Genomic DNA, 19,679 nt, shown 5'->3' on the forward strand with positions numbered 1-19,679 from the left:
GGGGTAATAATGTTCAGCGCTTAGAGGTTTCACAACATTAGGCACTATATAAATCCAGGATTTATTATTATTATTATTATTAATAACAGCTTGTACAATTTTACTTTTCAGTTGTTTTCCCCCTCAACATAAGCGTAATAACAGTACTGATCTACAACAGGGTTTTGTTATGGACCTATCCAAAAAGGTAGACATTAACCAAAATACAGTAGCTGCATACACAGTAAATCCTGCTAAAATAGAAACACTCGCTTTATTTGCGAGACACGCATACAATCCGTGACTATGCTAACTTCCTGGCTAGGCAAGATCAACATCATATGGAGAGCAGACTAATCGTAAATTATTTAAGTCGGGCCCTTTGTTTTACACCTATGTTCACACTCCTCATTATGTCACTACAGACTTTATTATGTTTGCTGTTAACGAAGCATGATATTATGAGGCAGCTGAGAGTGTGAACGCACCGCATCACTAGATATTCATCGATTGTTTTCTGCAAAATGTTTTTATTGATTACGTCAAGCTGAAATCACATTCTACTTGTTTGTTAATCTACAATTTCACTGAAAATGACTTTTAAAGTTATGCTGTAAGAATTATTTTGATTGAATTCTGTCATTTTAGCAAATTTCATCTCAAGATTGTACAGTAATTACATTAAAACCATAATGTACTGTACAATATAATGTTTAATTTCATGTTATTTTTAATTTAGTTATTCCTTTTCTAAATTATTTGTAATTCAAAGCTTTGTATTAAATGTATGGAATAATGCAACATTATTATTACTGTACACTACAGTATGTATAATCCATTTATATACAATCCCTTTATACCTGTGCTCTTAGCCAGAAATAAAAAGATAAAAAGATTATTAATATTAAGCTGTTACTACTACTATACTACAGGCAGTTATACATCATCTATGATATTAAATTCATAATATCCAGACTTTAATTACATACAAATAGATCAAGTTTACTGCTAATGCGACACAGATATGTTACGAAAAGATAATTATAGAGCAATATACTCAATGTACTTTAGTATGTTGCTCAATCGACGCATGTACTGTAATATAAAACATAATGAAAGTAATGAGTGACTTAAATTGATTGGCTGATAGCCTGAATTAAACCTATGGTTCTACAATTTAACAGCCAGGGGCAAAGCATTTAATTGAGACTTTTCAGGTGATTACCTTCCAATAGGTAAATACAGTACTGTAGATGAGATAATTCTTGAAATGGATTTAACATTAACATGGTAATGACATTAAATATTTAATAGATTGTTAAAGAGTGTAGGTGTACAGTATCGAGCCAATATCATCTGCACCTGAACACAATGTGTAAAGCCAAAGAGTTTAGCCATCATAAGTAAAAACCTCTAAATCTCTGTCTAATACACTATCAAGCTTTGTGATATGCCCATATATATTATGGACATGATGATGTCATATCATTACCATATTTAAGCATATTACTACCATATTTGGACACATCACACTTTTTTTGTCATTGAACTAGTTTGATAGTGTAGATAGAGCTTAATAACCACAACCATCATTTTTGTTTTTATGTGTAAACCACACTCAACTTCATCTATGCACTTTATATTGGTGTTTTTTGCTGATAATTCCCAGGGTTGTCAAAGTTAAAACAGTAGTACTGTTTTTACTTGTTGCACAAAATACATGAACATAGTTTAGAACTTTTCTTTTAAAATATTTACACCGTATGTGTTCATGGTGTTCAAACGAAACGAGAGGTCAGTCCACTAATATTTTCCTGGTTCAGACCTATGGAGTTGTACACTGCGTAAGATATGAAAGTAACTCATAGTGGCGTAACGACTATGAGCGCTCATTAGCTAAACGTAGGGGCATCAGTGATTGAGCAACCCCATTGCAACTACCCAGCGTTAGAGGGCTAAAACAGGGCCTTTGCCCCATGTGCAATGCCACTGATAACTCTGTACAGTGTATGTCTGAAATAGGTTACAGTGTACAGTAGTTCAGTAGCCCTCACTCGTTACATTAGATCTGTCTCCTACACACACTTTACTACTATTACAGCCTACTGTCTACTTGACATCTACCCCCATAATTGGTTTTCATGATGTTCTCGATTATCTGCATTACTGTATTCAATTACTTTAAAATCTTAAGTACAAAAGAAGGAGTATAAAAGGAACTACATTTACATATTATTACCAACAGATTGCCCACTAATCGGAAATTATACAAACCAATGAGAGCAGACTCATTTCCTAGTAAGCCTATGGCAACAATCCATGGATTTAAATCCTAAATTATTATTTCTGTGAGTTTTATTTGTTGTGTATCAAGTAAACATGTACTTAAACATATCTTCTTTAGAATACAGAAGATCTAGGCACATAAACTGGCGCTACTGCAGTTTCGCACCTAAAACAGTTCACAGTCACTTACCATCACCGCCACGCAATGGTTGAATGTTTTTAAATAGGGTAAACTCGAGAGAGTGTGGTGCGAAAGTGTATTAGAACCCATAAACATACAACCTATGTTGCAGAGTGTTAAAATCTGGTGATAAAAGTTAGTTTATACTAAAATCCTACATCCAAATTTTGAGAGACTGACAAGTAACATAAAATACATTTTCCTGGGCCTTTTATAAATGCTCTATGGTATATTCTTGTAAACAATGCAATATCTGTTATTCTTGGGGAAAATGCAGTTGACAAACAAATTTGGTGTAAATACAACTGACAAATATGGGTATGGATTTTCATCATTATTCGATCATATAAGAACAAACCTTACAAAACATTTGCTATGGTGATTTAAGCATGTGTTTAAACACTTTGAGATCTCATTCAACGTGACTATTAACAAGTATGCTTATGGATTTATCAAGCCTATATTCACTTGTTACATTTCGCTTTAGAGTATCCAAAGAATGAGGCACTTAACATTGATTGAATGTGATTGAAGGACCGCAAATTTGACTGCACTAAAGAATGCATAGAAATTGTCACTAGTCAATGTCAATATAAACTGTATATCAAGTTATTACTGAATGTGTATCAACTGTATATTCCCACAACTGTCAGTAATGCCAATCAATACAGAATTTAAGAATAAAGTCTTTGATTTGAATTGGTTTAAAAGTGGGTACTCTTTACCCACTTTATTCAAAAGAATTGTTTTGAAGGTGATAATAGCTTCAATATAGATACTCACATCTACGATGGATACCTGGATACCTTGTTGGTCTTATAAGAATGGACAAAAAGGAGGTGCATAAGAATGGACAAAAAGGAGGTGCATAAGAATGGACAAAAAGGAGGTGCTGTAAATGTAGCTCACAATATAAATGAATAAGCTTTGTTGGCACAATAAAGAATTACTTTTAAACTATTCCCTGCTGATTTTGTGACAATCAAATCAAAGGTTATCAGTAGTTTACTGGTGGGTTCTGTTGTCATTTGATTGGCTATGTTGTTCTAAACCTCAGCAACTTATAGTGTGTCAACAACATTTGTACAATGTGCATGACTGCAGTTACTATAAGCTTCTAAAACTGGTCTAACCTAAACTGTACAGTACACTGACACACTATCACAGTTTGCAAAACTCTGTTTAAAGTTACAGACTTTTACTGTAAGACTTATTTATAGGTCCATTTGGTATATGATTTAATTTTTTAAGGTATAGAAAACATTTTTTTTAATGAGTTTACAAAAATAAAAGTTCATTTTTTATACTTATAGGCTGAAATTATTCAATAAAACAAGAGGAAAATTAAAACATTTGTTTTGTTGATTTTAACAAGTTTTAAAGACCCCTTCCCTGCAATTTTGGAAGTTTTTTGGAAAATAATACATATATATCACTTTAAAAACATTAAACCATGTCATTCCTTGTCTTAAATGTACGTTTTATGGTAAATTATGATAAAAAGTGAGAAACAATGCACTACCTAAGTAGCTCGCGGCGATCGACCTCTCGTGGACGGTCTTAGGCCTAGCCTAGCTAGGCTTAGTTTTGTAGGCCTAGCTGGTAAACATCGGTAATGTACGAACATCATACGCTAGCTATATACCTAGCCTGACGTTGTATAGTTGCTGCATTAATTGTCTTTCTATTTTTGCCAGACTCCGTTGATACAAATTGGGGAAAACCCGGTATTTTCGCTGAAAAGTTAGGAGTCTTCCATTTGTTTTGGCCGGCACGATCGATTGAAAAGTGGGCGAATTACAGGTGAAAAACAAAAATATCAATCCGCGCGCAATGCATTTTGGGATTTATAGCGGGCCGCTATAATTATTAGAATCGACTTATTTTTCACATTTTTAACCGTTTAAAGACGAAAAAAGTTATCGCAATAGGACCATATAGTATTATGTTTACATTAGATATAGTTTGTGATCTTAAATTAGATCTAAAAAACGTAGGGAAGGGGGCTTTAAGCTATAGTAATAATACTAACAGCACTTAGGCCTATACGGTTGTTGGTGTTAAATTGATTAGAATACAGATATAAGGAAAAATATGAAAGGTAAAGAGATTATGAAGCAGCTTTTCCAGAATATCCAATATTAAATATTGTAAAAATTTCACAGGTAAAAATTTACTGAAAAGCCATGTTGATTCGTTTTAACCAATCTGACTGCGCAATTCTTTCACATGGATATCATTAACAAGAGTCATTTACCCGACCATTTACGCATCATCAATGCAGCAAACAAACGTAAGAGACAAGATTAAAAGATCAAAGTATACTCAAGATCAGATACCATTGATAATTCATGCTGACTAAAGATGTATATAAAGATAACACTGATGTATTTTTAAGGCCAGACTAACCATCTAGTAGTTGAATATTAACTCCTGAGGGGATCCATTGTAAGTCTATACCATCTGTCAGAAAAATATTTTTTTTTTATCAATTGGTCACCAATGATACAGTATTTAATAGTTGTTGAAGGCTTGAAATCGCGTTTACATTCTAAAAGCTTATTAACTCAAGTCAAATCATTTTGATGATTACTGTAACAACTTTAGGAATGTATAAAGAAATATTAGTTACATCTGTTTTGTTTGGTGCTAGAAGCATGACAGAACATAGTGTAAACATGTTTTTATTCAAGTGTACTGTAGAGACTGTGGATTCAAACCAACAAACAAAATACCGTATAACAAATTATTAGAATGTATTGTTTGAAGGTTTGCATGGCGAAATCAAATGTTGATATAAAGTTTGCGGTACACCACGTATATTAGTTCTGAAAAATAACTGTTGAGTTTCTCTACGTTTCGATCAATATGCTTTGATCGTCCTCAGGAGTGAGAATACCGCAAACTTTATATCAAATTATTAGAACTAACAAGCCGATAATACAGTACAGTTATCCAAATAGAGATTAATAAATGTTTTATTTTTGCTTTGAAGAAAACAAATAAATATCTGTAAATTCGGACCAATAAACAATCTAAAATGAAATACTTCCTCTCTGTATTATGACCCTTTTGGGTCTATTTGTTACTTGTATTAGGTCTGTTTATTCAGCAGTACTTAATTCATTTAAAGACACCTTCCCTACGTTTTTTTAAATTCTAATAATTATAGCGGCCCGCTATAAATCCCAAAATGCATTGCGCGCAGATTGATATTTTTGTTTTTCTTCTGTAATTCACCCACTTTTCGATCGATCGTGAGGCCAAAACAAATGGAAGACTGAATTTTCCCCAATTTGTATCAACGGAGTCTGGCAAAAATAGAAAGACAATTAATGCAGCAACTTTACAACGTCAGGCTAGGTATATAGCTAGCGTACGGTGTTCGTACGTTACCGATGTTTACCAGCTAGGCCTACAAAACTAAGCCTAGCCAGGATAGGCCTAAAGATCGTCCACGAGAGGTCAATCGCCGCGAGCTACTTAGGTAGTGCATTGTTTCTCACTTTTTATCATAATTTACCATAAAACGTACATTTAAGACAAGGAATGACCTGGTTTAATGTTTTTAAAGCAATATATATGTACTATTTTTACAAAACGTCACAAATTGTAAGGAAGGTGTCTTTAAGCACTTATATATACACAACTACACATGGAATTCCCTTCTCACAAATAAAGAGTTGGTATTGGTACAAGTACTGTGCAGTATAAAGGCAAGACAATTAATAATTTCTTTTAGATGAAACATCATTACCATTCATTTCAGCAGGGAGTAGCATGCTCCCTGCATGTTTGACAGCTAAAATTAAATTAATGAACTACTTTTTTTATACAGTATCTATCTTTGACATTAATATAGTGCATCTCCATAAAAAAAAATCCTGGATCAGAGTTGGGTTAATATATTATTTGATGTAAAATTTCTTCCTGGAATCATTCTGACAAGAACTACTCTAAACAGATAAAGTATATACAGTATTATTTAAATATAAACTAAAGCTACTACAGAACGTAACAAATGCATTGGTCGCATTGGTGAATAAATGATTAACAATACCATTCCAACTTCACCTTAGGCTAAAATATATAGCTTAAAAAATAACAATTGGTACTTTGAGAATTTAAGTAAATATGTAACTGAACATAAAGACCAAGTTAAATAAAATACTGAATACTTTACATCAAAAGAGACTGAGTGAAGAATTTTGTTTAAAAAAGCCTACGGTAGTATAATTGTTATTTTCTTTCTTTTCTTAGGATGTTTATTTATGTAGAACAATTTAGTACTTGGACTTTCTGGGGACATTTGTCTTGGATTAAAACTCTGTGTACAAAAAATATAATTATAGGCGTTAAATCAAGTTTTGGTATCAAATTATTAAAACAAATACAGTACAACCAAGTAAAAAACTTTAAACAAGGCATCAATATAAGTGTTTTACTCTAGGCAATTTATTTTATCAAAACATTATGAAAGTACAGTAGATAAAATGCAGGCATTTGACAAAGACTAATAATCGAAAGAGTATTTAGTTTGGTTTTGATACTAAATTACGGTACACATACACCTGCAAATCGACTGTGAAAATCTACCGTGTAAGAAATTAACAAGGCAAGAAAAACTCTAAATTCAGACAAGAAATGCTTACAAAAGTATTGAATACTGTAGTGTATCAATAAGTAATGACTGCATTGTACACTAGAAAGCTTCATGTGTATCATTCTCATTTCTGGAGTTTACTAAAAATGTATGTAACTAAACTTCTCTATAATACCTGCACTGCAGAATTTATTAATGATCAAATGACGGGTGTACAGTATTTGATTTCTTGGGAGTATGCATCATACAATTACTTTCATATGCGAGGTTGATTCACCACTATACTTTATTGAATCAGTTTCTATGCTTTTAACACACATTTGCATATAGCATGCACTAGTCTGTGTTCCATACAGAGTTTTGACTTAATATTAGTAAAAAGATAAATATTTTGGCACATATGGCGTTTCATATGTATACTTGAACTTTAGGACAAAAATCGAAATGCGACTGGTGGACTAACATGAAAAAAGGACAATAATACAGACTTGGGGCAAATCTAAGCAAGCATCTACAGTATTCTACTGCCAGTACTAAATGTATGTTTCTAGTTCAAGATTATTCGGTTCCCATAAGGATCCAATTAGCACATTTGAGGTTCAAGAGGAGGTCATGCGGAGACAGTTAACATTTGCTTTTTTACAAGAAGTGCTTTTGGCGGTACTTTTCATGTGTGAAAATAATACACAATACACATTAGATCATTAATCCAACAACTGCCTGAGTTGTGTACAGTACCCTACTGTAGTACGTCACTCTGGGTAAAAATAATTTTAAATTCGACATGTATTATTCACTCACAATTTTAGAATATTTACCAGTGCAGTACTGTTAACATCATTTACTGTTAACTTCATATTTCTCAAATAAAAGTGTAAACCAATGGGCATCGCTCAGGCGGTCAAATGTTCACAATTCTACAGTATAGTTTTAAAGGCCAACGCCGGTCAATACCATTATTTTGTGTTGCAGCTTTAAGTTTACGGGTGATATACATAACCAATTAAAATGACGCTTTGACGATTATTTTTAGGCTGCCATTTAACCAATTTTTTAAAATGCATACTGTTTTGGGGGTAAATTTAACTCAGAGATTATTAATCGCTTACTTTTTCGCAGCAGAATTAAATGAATTTGCAATAAAAATAACAACTGCACCGAGTCTGTTAACTGATTTTACAGTAGTGCAAATGCTTCAACAGTATTAACAGAAACAAAGAAGACTATACTTTAAAAATGTATTCTGACAACCAACCAGTGCTTGTTGACAAAGTATTTTTATTATTGGTCACAACACAATACATTGTCACTTTATTCCAAACCTATTGGAGTCACCTTTCTAAAAACGGTGGAATTTCAGATATGTGAAAAGTCTACAATTTGCAATATTGTATTCCACAGTTAATACCTTTAGAATAATAGTTGCTCAACAACTATAATACACTATTTATACTTGGTGTATTGTTACTGTGAAATTAACAGCGTCCTAGGCAAATTAAAATATTTTTAACACTTAGAAGCATAATTGCTTAAGTTCGTCTGAACGACTACGCCGATATTAATTACCCAATCAAACAATAAACGTCTCTGTTTTTCAAATAGATTTTAGGTTTGTTGAAAAATCAAATAATCAATAAAATCTCCATTTACTGTTAGTAAGGCTCTGAAGAAACAAAGACTGAGTACAGTATGGTGCCAAGTATTTAAAAGATAAAAAATTGTACATATGTCAGTATGAATGAACATGGATGTAATTGCGCTGGTGGTGATCATTATACAAAAGAGTAGACCGACTTCTATTGGCACTGGGTAGGCCTACCGTTTTATTTCTTTCCCCACACATCCTATTATACATAAAGTATTGTACAGTGTCTACAATACAGTACAGACTACAGTATGGAATAGAAAGGTTTTTTTCAAAGATGTCTATAGCCATACAGTAATATAAAGGCTCTAGAAAAGATACAGTGTGTCGATTAAATAAATTATGACAGAGCAACTCTAATGTCATGTATAATTGATCAAACAATCTTTATAGGACACATTTTACGTCCATTGGGCAACCATTTTAACAGGGATTGATTTTTACTATACTTCAGTACTGCATGTACGCAATGTACCTCAGTACCATCATCTGATCTCATTTGAGTCCAAAGTTCATTGGTATATAAATTTACTTTAAACATCTTTACAAAAGAATTGGTATCTAATCATATGAACAGTCTTATCTGTATGACTACACATCAACCTGTTGACTTTCAACATGTTCTTTCCGTTTCTCTAAAGTCAAAAGCCTCGACAGACTTTCAACCTACTGTAGCTTGTAGGCCTACAGTACACTGTACCATCCTGATGTGCTTTATAAATGCTAATCACGACGATCCCCTAGTGAAAATCTTGGCTGCAGGCTTCCATCAATGAGTAGACATATCTTACAGTATATATTACCAAACAATACCACATTTTGTGGTACTGTAGTTTCTTTAAAAAAAAGAAATGTAGCTATACATTTCTTATGTACTGTTACAATAGTACGGATACTGTATAATAATTGTACTTTCTTTTGAGGCTGTTGAGCATTAAATTTAAAGGAAATCCTTAATCCTGGTGCACTGCCCATATAATATACCAACAAACTTTTGTAGTACTGTATTATAAATGCTATACTTATGATCTATAGTAATTTAGTATTACACATGAATTTGAAACAGAAGTTTTCACACTGTTTCCCAAGAACCCACAGAGTTAAGGTCAAATAACAAGCTTATGAGTGCCTTGATTGAGTTGATAATTAGGTTATTAGCAGGCTATGCTGAGTGGTAACATATTTGTGGCAGTTTCTATTAGCTGCTATTAGCTATAAAGTCAACTAAAACAATGAAGTAAGTACAGTTTATTAATGATGTTTTAGAACATCAAACATTCTTCTTAGTCTGAAGCGATAAGAAATGTATTGTACTGTAACTTACAGTACAATACATTTCTTATCTTACAGTCTAAGATCATGGAAGAATCACTAAACTAAAGTATCAGAACAGAACAACAGAGCAGAGAATCAGAGTTCTATAAAAATAAACTTGAAGATTTACTGAACAGTAGATGGAAACCAGAAAAAAGGCTACAGGTAGGAGAGACCTTTTTGAAACACACAATTAGATACTGTATAGTACATCAAAATTAGATCTGCATTCCAAAAGTGAAAGTACTGTAATCTTTAATTAGGAGAAGTGTGAGATTGCTATCAAAATAAAACAATCTTAAAAGTAGTTTTTGTTTCGAATTTAATTAGATTTAAAGAATGAGAGTAATTTTCAATTTTGTCATACTGATGAAATAATATTTACTATGAATAGATTAGAAAGAATGACTCAGTTAAATTGTTTTGCAGAAATATGTGTTGTTGATCATCTGAAATCATCCTTCATGGTCAAACTAAGATTTAATGCTTAATATTAATCTCATCTCTTAACTCAACACCTGATGTCTACACCACAAATAAAAAAGCAACATATCAGGCCTACTGCATATTTCCATGTACCATACTTTTAGTAATTTTGTAATGCAAAATCCTACCTTCATTTTGACTTTAGATATCCAACATGCGGAACAATATCTGCTTCTAAGGTGAATAAAAAATCCTCTCACAAATGTACTGTAATTTGCAACTTTAGAGAAAGTTTTGAAAATGGAGTTTTACAAGACGCTATCTAGCAGGATGATTGCGTAAGTTTCCAAAATCTGAACAGTTACTGTACTTGTTGCGATCACCAGGTTTAGACAGGTAGTAAGGCTTATAAACACAGGGTGTGCATTAGGAGAAGTGCATGACCTTAAACTAAAGTGTGTAAACTTTACCTTATGACTCACCAGCCAGGAAATGATCCAATCAGAACAAACACTTGCTTATGTCATGCAAATGTCATAGGTTCGAACCACTTTGAAAGAGGGGTCAAACAATTGGAACCGACACAATAACTCTGGGTAAATGCATTATTTACACATTAACTATGAATAAAATACTTAGTAAATGCACCTATTGTTTTTTAATGTAGCCCATTTCTAGGACATAACATTAAATAAAAACTTCTAAATGTTCACAAAATAAAGTACCAAAAGTGTTTAGAATAGAAGAAACAAGTTCTATTAAATTTTATAATTGGAGCGAATAAACAAACAAATATTTGACAGAGCATAGAATGTGAGGGAAAATGGTTTTTTTTTTGCAATACTTGTTCAACAAACTATACAATTTTGCAATACTTTTACAATATACACAGGAAGTTGTCTTTGTTAAAAACTTAACTAGGTAGGGAGAAAAAAAATTATTTTATACACTAGATTAGCAGTTTTTTGAAAGAATGGTATTTTCTAGCTTTAAAGAATAAATACTACTTTGGATGTTGCTGCTTTTTTAGAAACAGGTCCAATAACTTGTTAAAAAACTTCTTGTCTGTATGTTCATGAATGAATTGTCACCTGTAATCAGGACAGTGAAAAGTTTGCTAATGGCAATCTTTCAACAAATGTGCAAGATTTGCATTTCAGGTGAAGATTGTTCTTTTTTTTGGTGAAACACAGTACATGATGAATAGGTATTCAGTATTTCAAGATATTATACTATGTCATCATCACTTTAATAGGCTCTCTGTACAGCATGCCCCTTGGTACCTGCTTTTCAACACAAACAACAGAATGCTCACCTTTAATACAACACAGTACTTATATTTAAAAAAAATAATCCTACTCTACATTGTAATATAAACACACTTTGTTTTTACTTTCACTTTTGGTAACAAACATCACTATGATAGCACCCAAAATTGTTCCACGCTGTACTGATGGTTCACTGCTTGTTTTTCACTTGGATGTGCAATGCAAAAGGCGTCGACACAACGCAAGTGAGTTAACCAATCACAAGAAACAATCTGGATGATCATTGTGTAGCACTTGTGTTCCTGTGTTGTGTCGTAGTGGGAACTAAGCTTTAAGCATGCATACAGTAGAACAGTAGTTTTCTGATTATCATTCCACTTAAAATAGTTTCCGTAGAGCAACACAATCTTTTCTAAAAGACCGGTTTTCAAGAATTCTGTACTATTCTTTTGGAATTTTTTCAAAAGAAACAGGCCCTAAAAGTGAGCATCTAATGAAATTCTACAATCCATAATTATTATTCAAAAAATTAGTTTTCAGTGTGAGATAAAAAAAAAATGAATTCACTTTAATTTAATACAAAACCCAATAAAAACTCAAATACGAAAACAGAAGAAAAGCAAATTATTATCTTCTGTCAAAATTTCTATAAATACATTTGTCTAATTTTAACGTAATGGATCTTATTTTGCCGTGTACTGCATGCTAAAAGCGAGAAACACTCAAAATGTAATTTAAAAAGATATGTAAAACTATCAAACGATGGATGAAGATGTCATATAATTTAAGTACTTGTATCTATCAATTAATAAAATAATTTCACACAATTGATATGGCAGACCACTCAGTCTGGTAATGTTTTAACTAGGTCATTCTAACCGACCTACTTTTAGAAAAACATCTAATTCAATTCTGACACAACGACATCTAGAAAATTGCCGGATGCATAGTTATTTCGCTTTCATACAGAAAAGCAATCAAGCAATATTTTCCATTGGGGAAATTCTAAATCTATAAAATGTCAAATGAGTGTGGTAAACCAAATTTGAAACGCAACTAAATGTAAAAAAAAAAATAATATGGTACTAACAAACATCTAGTCAATATCAGTTTGAATATACAGTACTTGCTTTTTGACATATTGGAGTCCTAGCATTTTAATAAAAGTGGTGTTTATAAACTTTATATTCCATGGAGGAGAGAACATACTAAAAAGTAATAAAACCCCCTTCCAAGACAGTTTTATCATCTATGAGCCACACCCTCAGGTGTGCGACTATGCCCATGCATACCGCACCTACTTTCCTCCCTCAAAAGAGGACAGGCGTATGTCTCAGGCCTAGGTTCAGGTAAGCTAGGCATGAAATATACTTTATAGTTTCAACTTTGGACTGCAGTTGAGTGGGAAGGTTCTATATAATAATCGAAACATAAGACCACTGTCACTGCTTCTTCTACCATTAAACCCACTACTATACCAAGGTGTTCATGTGTATGATTCGGCATCCGGTAGACAGAATATTTTTTAGGGATTAAGCAATATTTACGAAGACATTGAACTTTTAGTAATAATAAATACACAATACTTGAGTATTGCATAATTGTTTTTATTTGAATTGTTAAAATGAATATTTAAAATGTTAAATCAAGTATTAGTATACACAGACACTGTAAAAACATGTTTTTGAAGGCCTGCTGAACTTTTGCTCTAAAGCTGAATATTTTGTTGTATATTTTTATAACCTCTATTTTCTTGACGAACCTTATAATAAACTTACTGTAGCTAAAATCTTACAGATAGGAGAACATAGTGCAAATTATTTAGTTAAATAAGTGCATCATCCAAAAGATATTAAAACTCAAATCAATTCTGTTCAATTGTATTCACACAAATGTGCAAACAAAATTCTTTAAAAATATTTTAGCAAATTTCTATAGCAATGTCTATACAGAATTAATTTGTAAATTTGAATAAGTGTGTAACAATCATATCTGTATATAATTCTTTATGTTAAACTATTCATGAATACTGTACGTACTTGTACGTTTTGACTTGTTTTTCGAAGATGTGTAACTGTAATATCTTGAATACAATAATTCATAATAATTTCAGGACAAAAAGTAATTTAGAAAAAAAAACTATGAACAATGTTATTCAGGAAATAAAATAAAAATTAGATACCATATTATATTATTAATAATATTTTGCTATAACTAATTCATGGAAACAATTTCCTCCTTAAAACTATTCTGCATAGCCAATAAAAAGTTAATCAATGAATTACTATATTAGGTAAAATTGTCAGTATTTTACATACAGTAGACAGAACATTGTTAGTTTAGAACCATTTAGATACACATTAAATGTTTTATAGAAATTTGGTCTAATTAAAACAGTAACAAATGACTGATTGATAGATACTGCTGTATACAGTATCTCTCTTGACTCAAGTTTCTCTACAGATTTCTCATTAGTACAACATTACCATTATACATACACAATCTACAAACATTGTTTTATAGATAATTAATTATTTAAATATAAATTAACAGACGCAGAACAAATGCTAAATCACCTGAAAATTAATAAAAAATCAATTTAGAAATGATATAGCAATGGTCTAATTTCTTTCATTTAAATGTTACTATTATCATAGTAGATTAGAATGTATTGATAACATAGCAACTGATATTGCCTGTTTTCTAGAGACGTTCCACTTTAGGACCTCTTCACAGTCAATGGTTTCTACTCCAGTCTCTCCTTCAGATCTTCAAACGCATCCAATTAAGATATATCATTCTACCAGTGTTCAATAGAGATAATCAAACTGAATTATTATTAAGGGATTACATTGATTATGTGATCTTGTGCCAGTAATCCATAGAGGGATCTAATCAATAGATTAGCCATGACAAATGAAATAAACCAAAGTCTCAACATCTTAAGAGCTATTGAGATCTAATAATATAGTTTTATAAACAATATTCAAAGAACAGTAATAACAAGTAATGAATACTACACGTCTGAAACATGTCGTCTGCCTTGGAACAGTATATATACTACTAGCAAAGATCTCGCAAAGCAAACGAGAAACTACAGTAGTCTGATTACGTTTTCATGAAAGACACATTACAAACTTATTTTGTGTTGAAAACTCTCTGAAGGCCACTGAAAATCCTTTAAAAAAACCCGATTTTTTACACTCTATTGCTCACAATTAATTTGCTGATACTATCTTTTTATTTAGCAATAGGCCTATAAACCTGCGTAGTAGTATATATCTCAAAAGTTATTGGCTACCTACAAAAATTAGTTTAATATCTAGGTTATCATCCGCGGAAACTTTGATAATTGATATTGAATAACGAAAGCATTTGTAATGTACACACATGTAATATTTAAGAGGGTACTGTGCAGCCTATAATAAATATGATGACATATGAAAAGTAACAGTACGCAAAAAATATTGATAAATGGGTTAATCTTCTAAATCCTTAGAGGATTGTCAAATGAGAAATTAATTATTATAATGGTCTAGGTTTTTAGTGACTCAACAAATCATAAAGAATAGTCAATACAAAAACAATGATTCAGATAAGTATTTTTGTAGTATAGATTAGAACACAGATAAATTAAATGGTGTTTAAAATGCTCATCCTCAAAAAGAAAATGGTTAATTTTACAGTTATTAATAAAACTACATTCAGTTTTTGTTACAATTGAGTTAATTTCTATATTCTGATTTGATTCTGATCATCACATTCTACTAAACTAAGCTGCAGTGATGCTACTAACTATAGGTAGGTAAAAAAAATGTAAACGGATTCATTATAAGTCGAAAGTTAATTAAACAAGAAATATTGCTTACAAAAAAGAAATGATTTTTATTATCAATTTTTTTAGTTTAACAATTAACCAAACGAAAACATTGTTTATTGACTCTTCTCAGACGTGCTTTAGCATTTACGCATGCCCAGTTTTCATTTTTTAAGCCGTAGTAAACTATAGCTTCCACGCGATACAGTTTCCTAATGCTTCCGTCCACTTGAATATAACTGCCTAAAGCCTAAAGGTACGGTGCGAAAAATACATTCAACTTTTCTTAAATGAAAAATAATATCAGTTACATATTTTGTAACATAAAATCAGGAGTTACCAAAAGATGTTCAATTTAATGAAAATTAATATTTCAATGATTGTGACATTGTAGTCAATACCAACATTACCAGGCTAGAAATTTGTTGCAAGAGGTTTTACAGTAGGGGTATTATACCATTTGGCTACAGTACAGTAAGTTTAAATCACGCTGTGAATCTGTACTTTATTCATCCATTGCCTCTTCTGATACAATTCTAAAAGTACAGTCAATTTTACTTTTATACTGTACTGTACTTTATGACATTTAACAAAAACAATAGTTATACTACAATTGGTATACATGCTAATATACACCTCTGACTAATGGAATAATGATCATTCAAACAATTAGCACAACTAACTAATAATTTGCATTTCTTCTTGAACAATAAAACATAATTAGTATTTGTAATCATCATTCATTGAAACTAATTTCATTACAATACAAGCAATCAATCTATGGTAATTACTATTAAGTCATATTACATAATGTTATACATTTTGTTCTAGTTTGGTAAAGAGAAAGTGATGAGTTTATTATTTCAATGTAACATCTTTCTAGGACACAGGATATCTATTTTTATTTTGCCAGTTTCAGCTCTATCCTACTGTGTAATAGTCTTTTATATTTTTGTACCAAGTTGAGTCATTATTGTGTCCTATAGAGAAAACCAAGCTTAAATAAAACTTAATTTTCAACAAAGAATTGTTTGTTTTTTTTTTGCAATTTTAAAAATTCTGATTTTATATAATAGTTTGTTCAAATTTAGTTTTAAATTGTTTCGCAATTTTATTCCAATTGTATGATCTCATAAACCTATAATAAATTATTTAAGCAACATTCCAACATAAGTAATTTTAGGTTTAGCTCAATTTTTCCTGTGTTCTTAATTGTGCAATATGCAGTTTTCTTTTCAAATATAAAAAAAAATATGATAAATATGATAAATTTGTTCTTTGTGATCTTTCTTTTCAGACCTACAGTACTGTAATTTAATTACACTTTTATTTATCTTTGTTGAGTGGTTTTGCCATTTTGTAAATTCATCACATTAATTTTAACAACAATCTTTGTTTAACAATCCAGATTTATGACCAACTTACTATTAATGCAATGTGGGAGAGAAATTCTAGAATTGAAGAATTTTCTTTATTGTGGATTTAGTAAAGTAGTAAATTCAAATGTTAAGTCAGAAGGCTCATTGATATCAAGTGTCCAACATAATATACCTAAGAACAATTTAATAGCCACATTTGATATAATGATCTTGATATTTCATAGAAAAATACACTGGGGTTTATAGTCAATAAAGAATACTGTCTAGGTCGTAATGAATTAACTACATGAAACTGGACATTTGAAGATTATAACAGTTATCTAATTGTAACTTAACCAGACTTCAACATTATAAGATTTTTGTAAAAAAAATTGAATAAAGCCAAGCAGATTTAGCCGTTTCAGTGGGGGGGGGGGGGGGGGAGATCCAGGTTTAATTTTGCACTATAAAGGGTCCTTTAGTTTGTGCTGCCACCAAATGAAATGGTCCAGTTACACCCCCTACTCAAAAGTTTACACAAACCATGTGCATACTGGACCTCCAGCTTTAAGTCATTATCAGAAGACTTGTTCTACCACCAGATCTTTGGCCAATGAGATCCTTTGAATTTTACTTTCAATTTTATGGCTATGGTTTGTGGCACCTCTGTCTTACCAGTTGCTCACACAGCTCTTTTCAGAGGTGGTACTGTACAGTAGAACCTGTATACAATATAATGTCTCTTACCAAAGTAAAGAGAGTTGTACATTGAGAATTTGAGAATACTTTCTCTGGCAAGACTTAACACATGGCAACCTTCAGATTACTAGTTCTCAAGAGTATAGTGACAATGATATTGATAGTCTACAGTAGTATTGTGGTGATGGTGATGAATCTGTAATGCAGAAGTTGGCCAACAGAAGAAGTATGTCAGTAATGATGGTGTAAATAAAGAATGTGTGTAAAACTGTATTATAGTAATGACAAATTAACAAGATGGATACAAACTATTTTGAGGTAAAAAACAACTATTTAGTCATGAAAACGAGAAGGCCGCCACAGGAATTCTAATAGTGATAAAACAGTTCAGAAACAAATTGATTAACCAGGTATACAAAGAGAAAACAATGATGACATACCAATCATTTTCTGGTAGGACAACTCTAATGCAAGATAGTTGGCAATTAATTTACTTTAATAGTCTTGCTTTTATTTTTTAATGGGACAGATCTACAGTAATGGGAACTATACCAACTGTGTTAAACAGAAGCTATTTATCATCGTTGTAATTTATAGGACAATCCAATGAAATGACAATATCACCTTAAAGAAAGTGTACAATTAATGAGACAGGTTCATTATTGTGACAGTCATTAATGTGACATTAATGGGTAGGTAATAATTATCAGCCATTGGAGAATATAACTGAATTTAATATTAACCAATGATATTATTGATTGAATTTTTAAGTTAATTAACAAATGTAATTTATTATTAATCCTGGCACCGCTAAATTTTCGCCAAAGTTCATACTAATTTTGGGACTACTGTATAATCTGCCTGATGAAATTAATAATAAATAAAAATCAGGTACAGTATGTCCATAATTAATAGCAAATGTAGTATAGGCCTAACAAATGACAATGTGAAAAATAACAATAGTATTAGTTTTCATTCAAGTTCTTTACCATCTTTTGGATTACAAGATAACCACATTGTTTGAAAAATAACCATGAACTGATTTAAACGATTTAAAAGGATTAAAAAGGAAACATCTTTAATTGATGATACTACCTTCACATCTGACTTTCACATTACAGATTATTATGTTGTTGATAATATAGGTGATCTTCTTCACCTTCAGGACATTTTTTAACTCAATCAAAATACTAAAAATAACTATTATCCATTTCAAATCTGTTGGAAATACAGTAAGCTACATACTAATTAAATTCGATTCTGTGGAACAGAATTCAAAGAACTAAAGATGACGCTGTTTCGTGGACAAGCTATTTCTATAAAGAATTGAATGTTGTTCCATTCTGGGAAACAAAAAAAAGGGTGAAAAGTTGCTTTATTCTAAATATATACAGTATAAAACTTAACAGTATCCAACCTTGATGTTTTGGAGAGTTTCAGTTAAAGTCATGTTCACACAGTAGGTCAGGATCATGAGCTACTTATGACTGAAGAATGTTGTGTGTGAATACAAAACATACAGAATTTAACTTTGGGATTTTACACAGTACGTTTAGGATCATGAGCTCTGAAGAATAATAATGTGTGAATTGAAGACAAAACTTGTCTAACTAACAACGTATAAAAACCAACCTTGGATTCATAGTATACATTGCATTTGTCTTGTTTAAACTGTGTAATCCTTTGCTTGGTTTACTGTAAGTTCCAATAGAGAACAGAATGTGCATTACAATCTTAGATCAATATTAGAAATAATAGACTAACAAACACTTAAAGACCCCTTCCCTGCAATTTTGGACGTTTTTTGGAAAATAATACATTATCACTTTAAAAACATTAAACCATGTCATTCCTTGTCTTAAATGTATGTTTTATGGTAAATTATGATAAAAAGTGAGAAACAATGCACTACCTAAGTAGCTCGCGGCGATCGACCTCTCGTGGACGGTCTTAGGCCTAGCCTAGCTAGGCTTAGTTTTGTAGGCCTAGCTGGTAAACATCGGTAACGTACGAACATCGTACGCTAGCTATATACCTAGCCTGACGTTGTATAGTTGCTGCATTAATTGTCTTTCTATTTTTGCCAGACTCCGTTGATACAAA

General features: G+C 31.6%; 1 protein-coding gene across 2 annotated transcripts in view; it reads right to left on the minus strand.

Moving 5' to 3' along the window:
- The window catches only part of LOC144849668 (enhancer of filamentation 1-like), a 46,836-nt gene that overhangs the window by 20,297 nt on the left and 6,860 nt on the right, over positions 1-19,679 (minus strand). Inside the window, exon 1 of one of the 2 annotated variants that reach the window (XM_078706661.1) lies at positions 10,623-10,903. The exons of the other annotated variant lie outside the window; for it this stretch is intronic. Coding sequence (XP_078562787.1) covers positions 10,623-10,628 — 6 coding nt within the window. The 5' untranslated portion in view covers positions 10,629-10,903. Of the gene's footprint in view, positions 1-10,622; positions 10,904-19,679 lie in introns of those variants that run through there. 2 annotated transcript variants of the gene reach the window in all.

This window comes from Antedon bifida, chromosome 8 (genome assembly GCF_963402885.1).
Source record: "Antedon bifida chromosome 8, ecAntBifi1.1, whole genome shotgun sequence".
In the NCBI taxonomy this organism is placed as follows: domain Eukaryota; kingdom Metazoa; phylum Echinodermata; class Crinoidea; order Comatulida; family Antedonidae; genus Antedon; species Antedon bifida.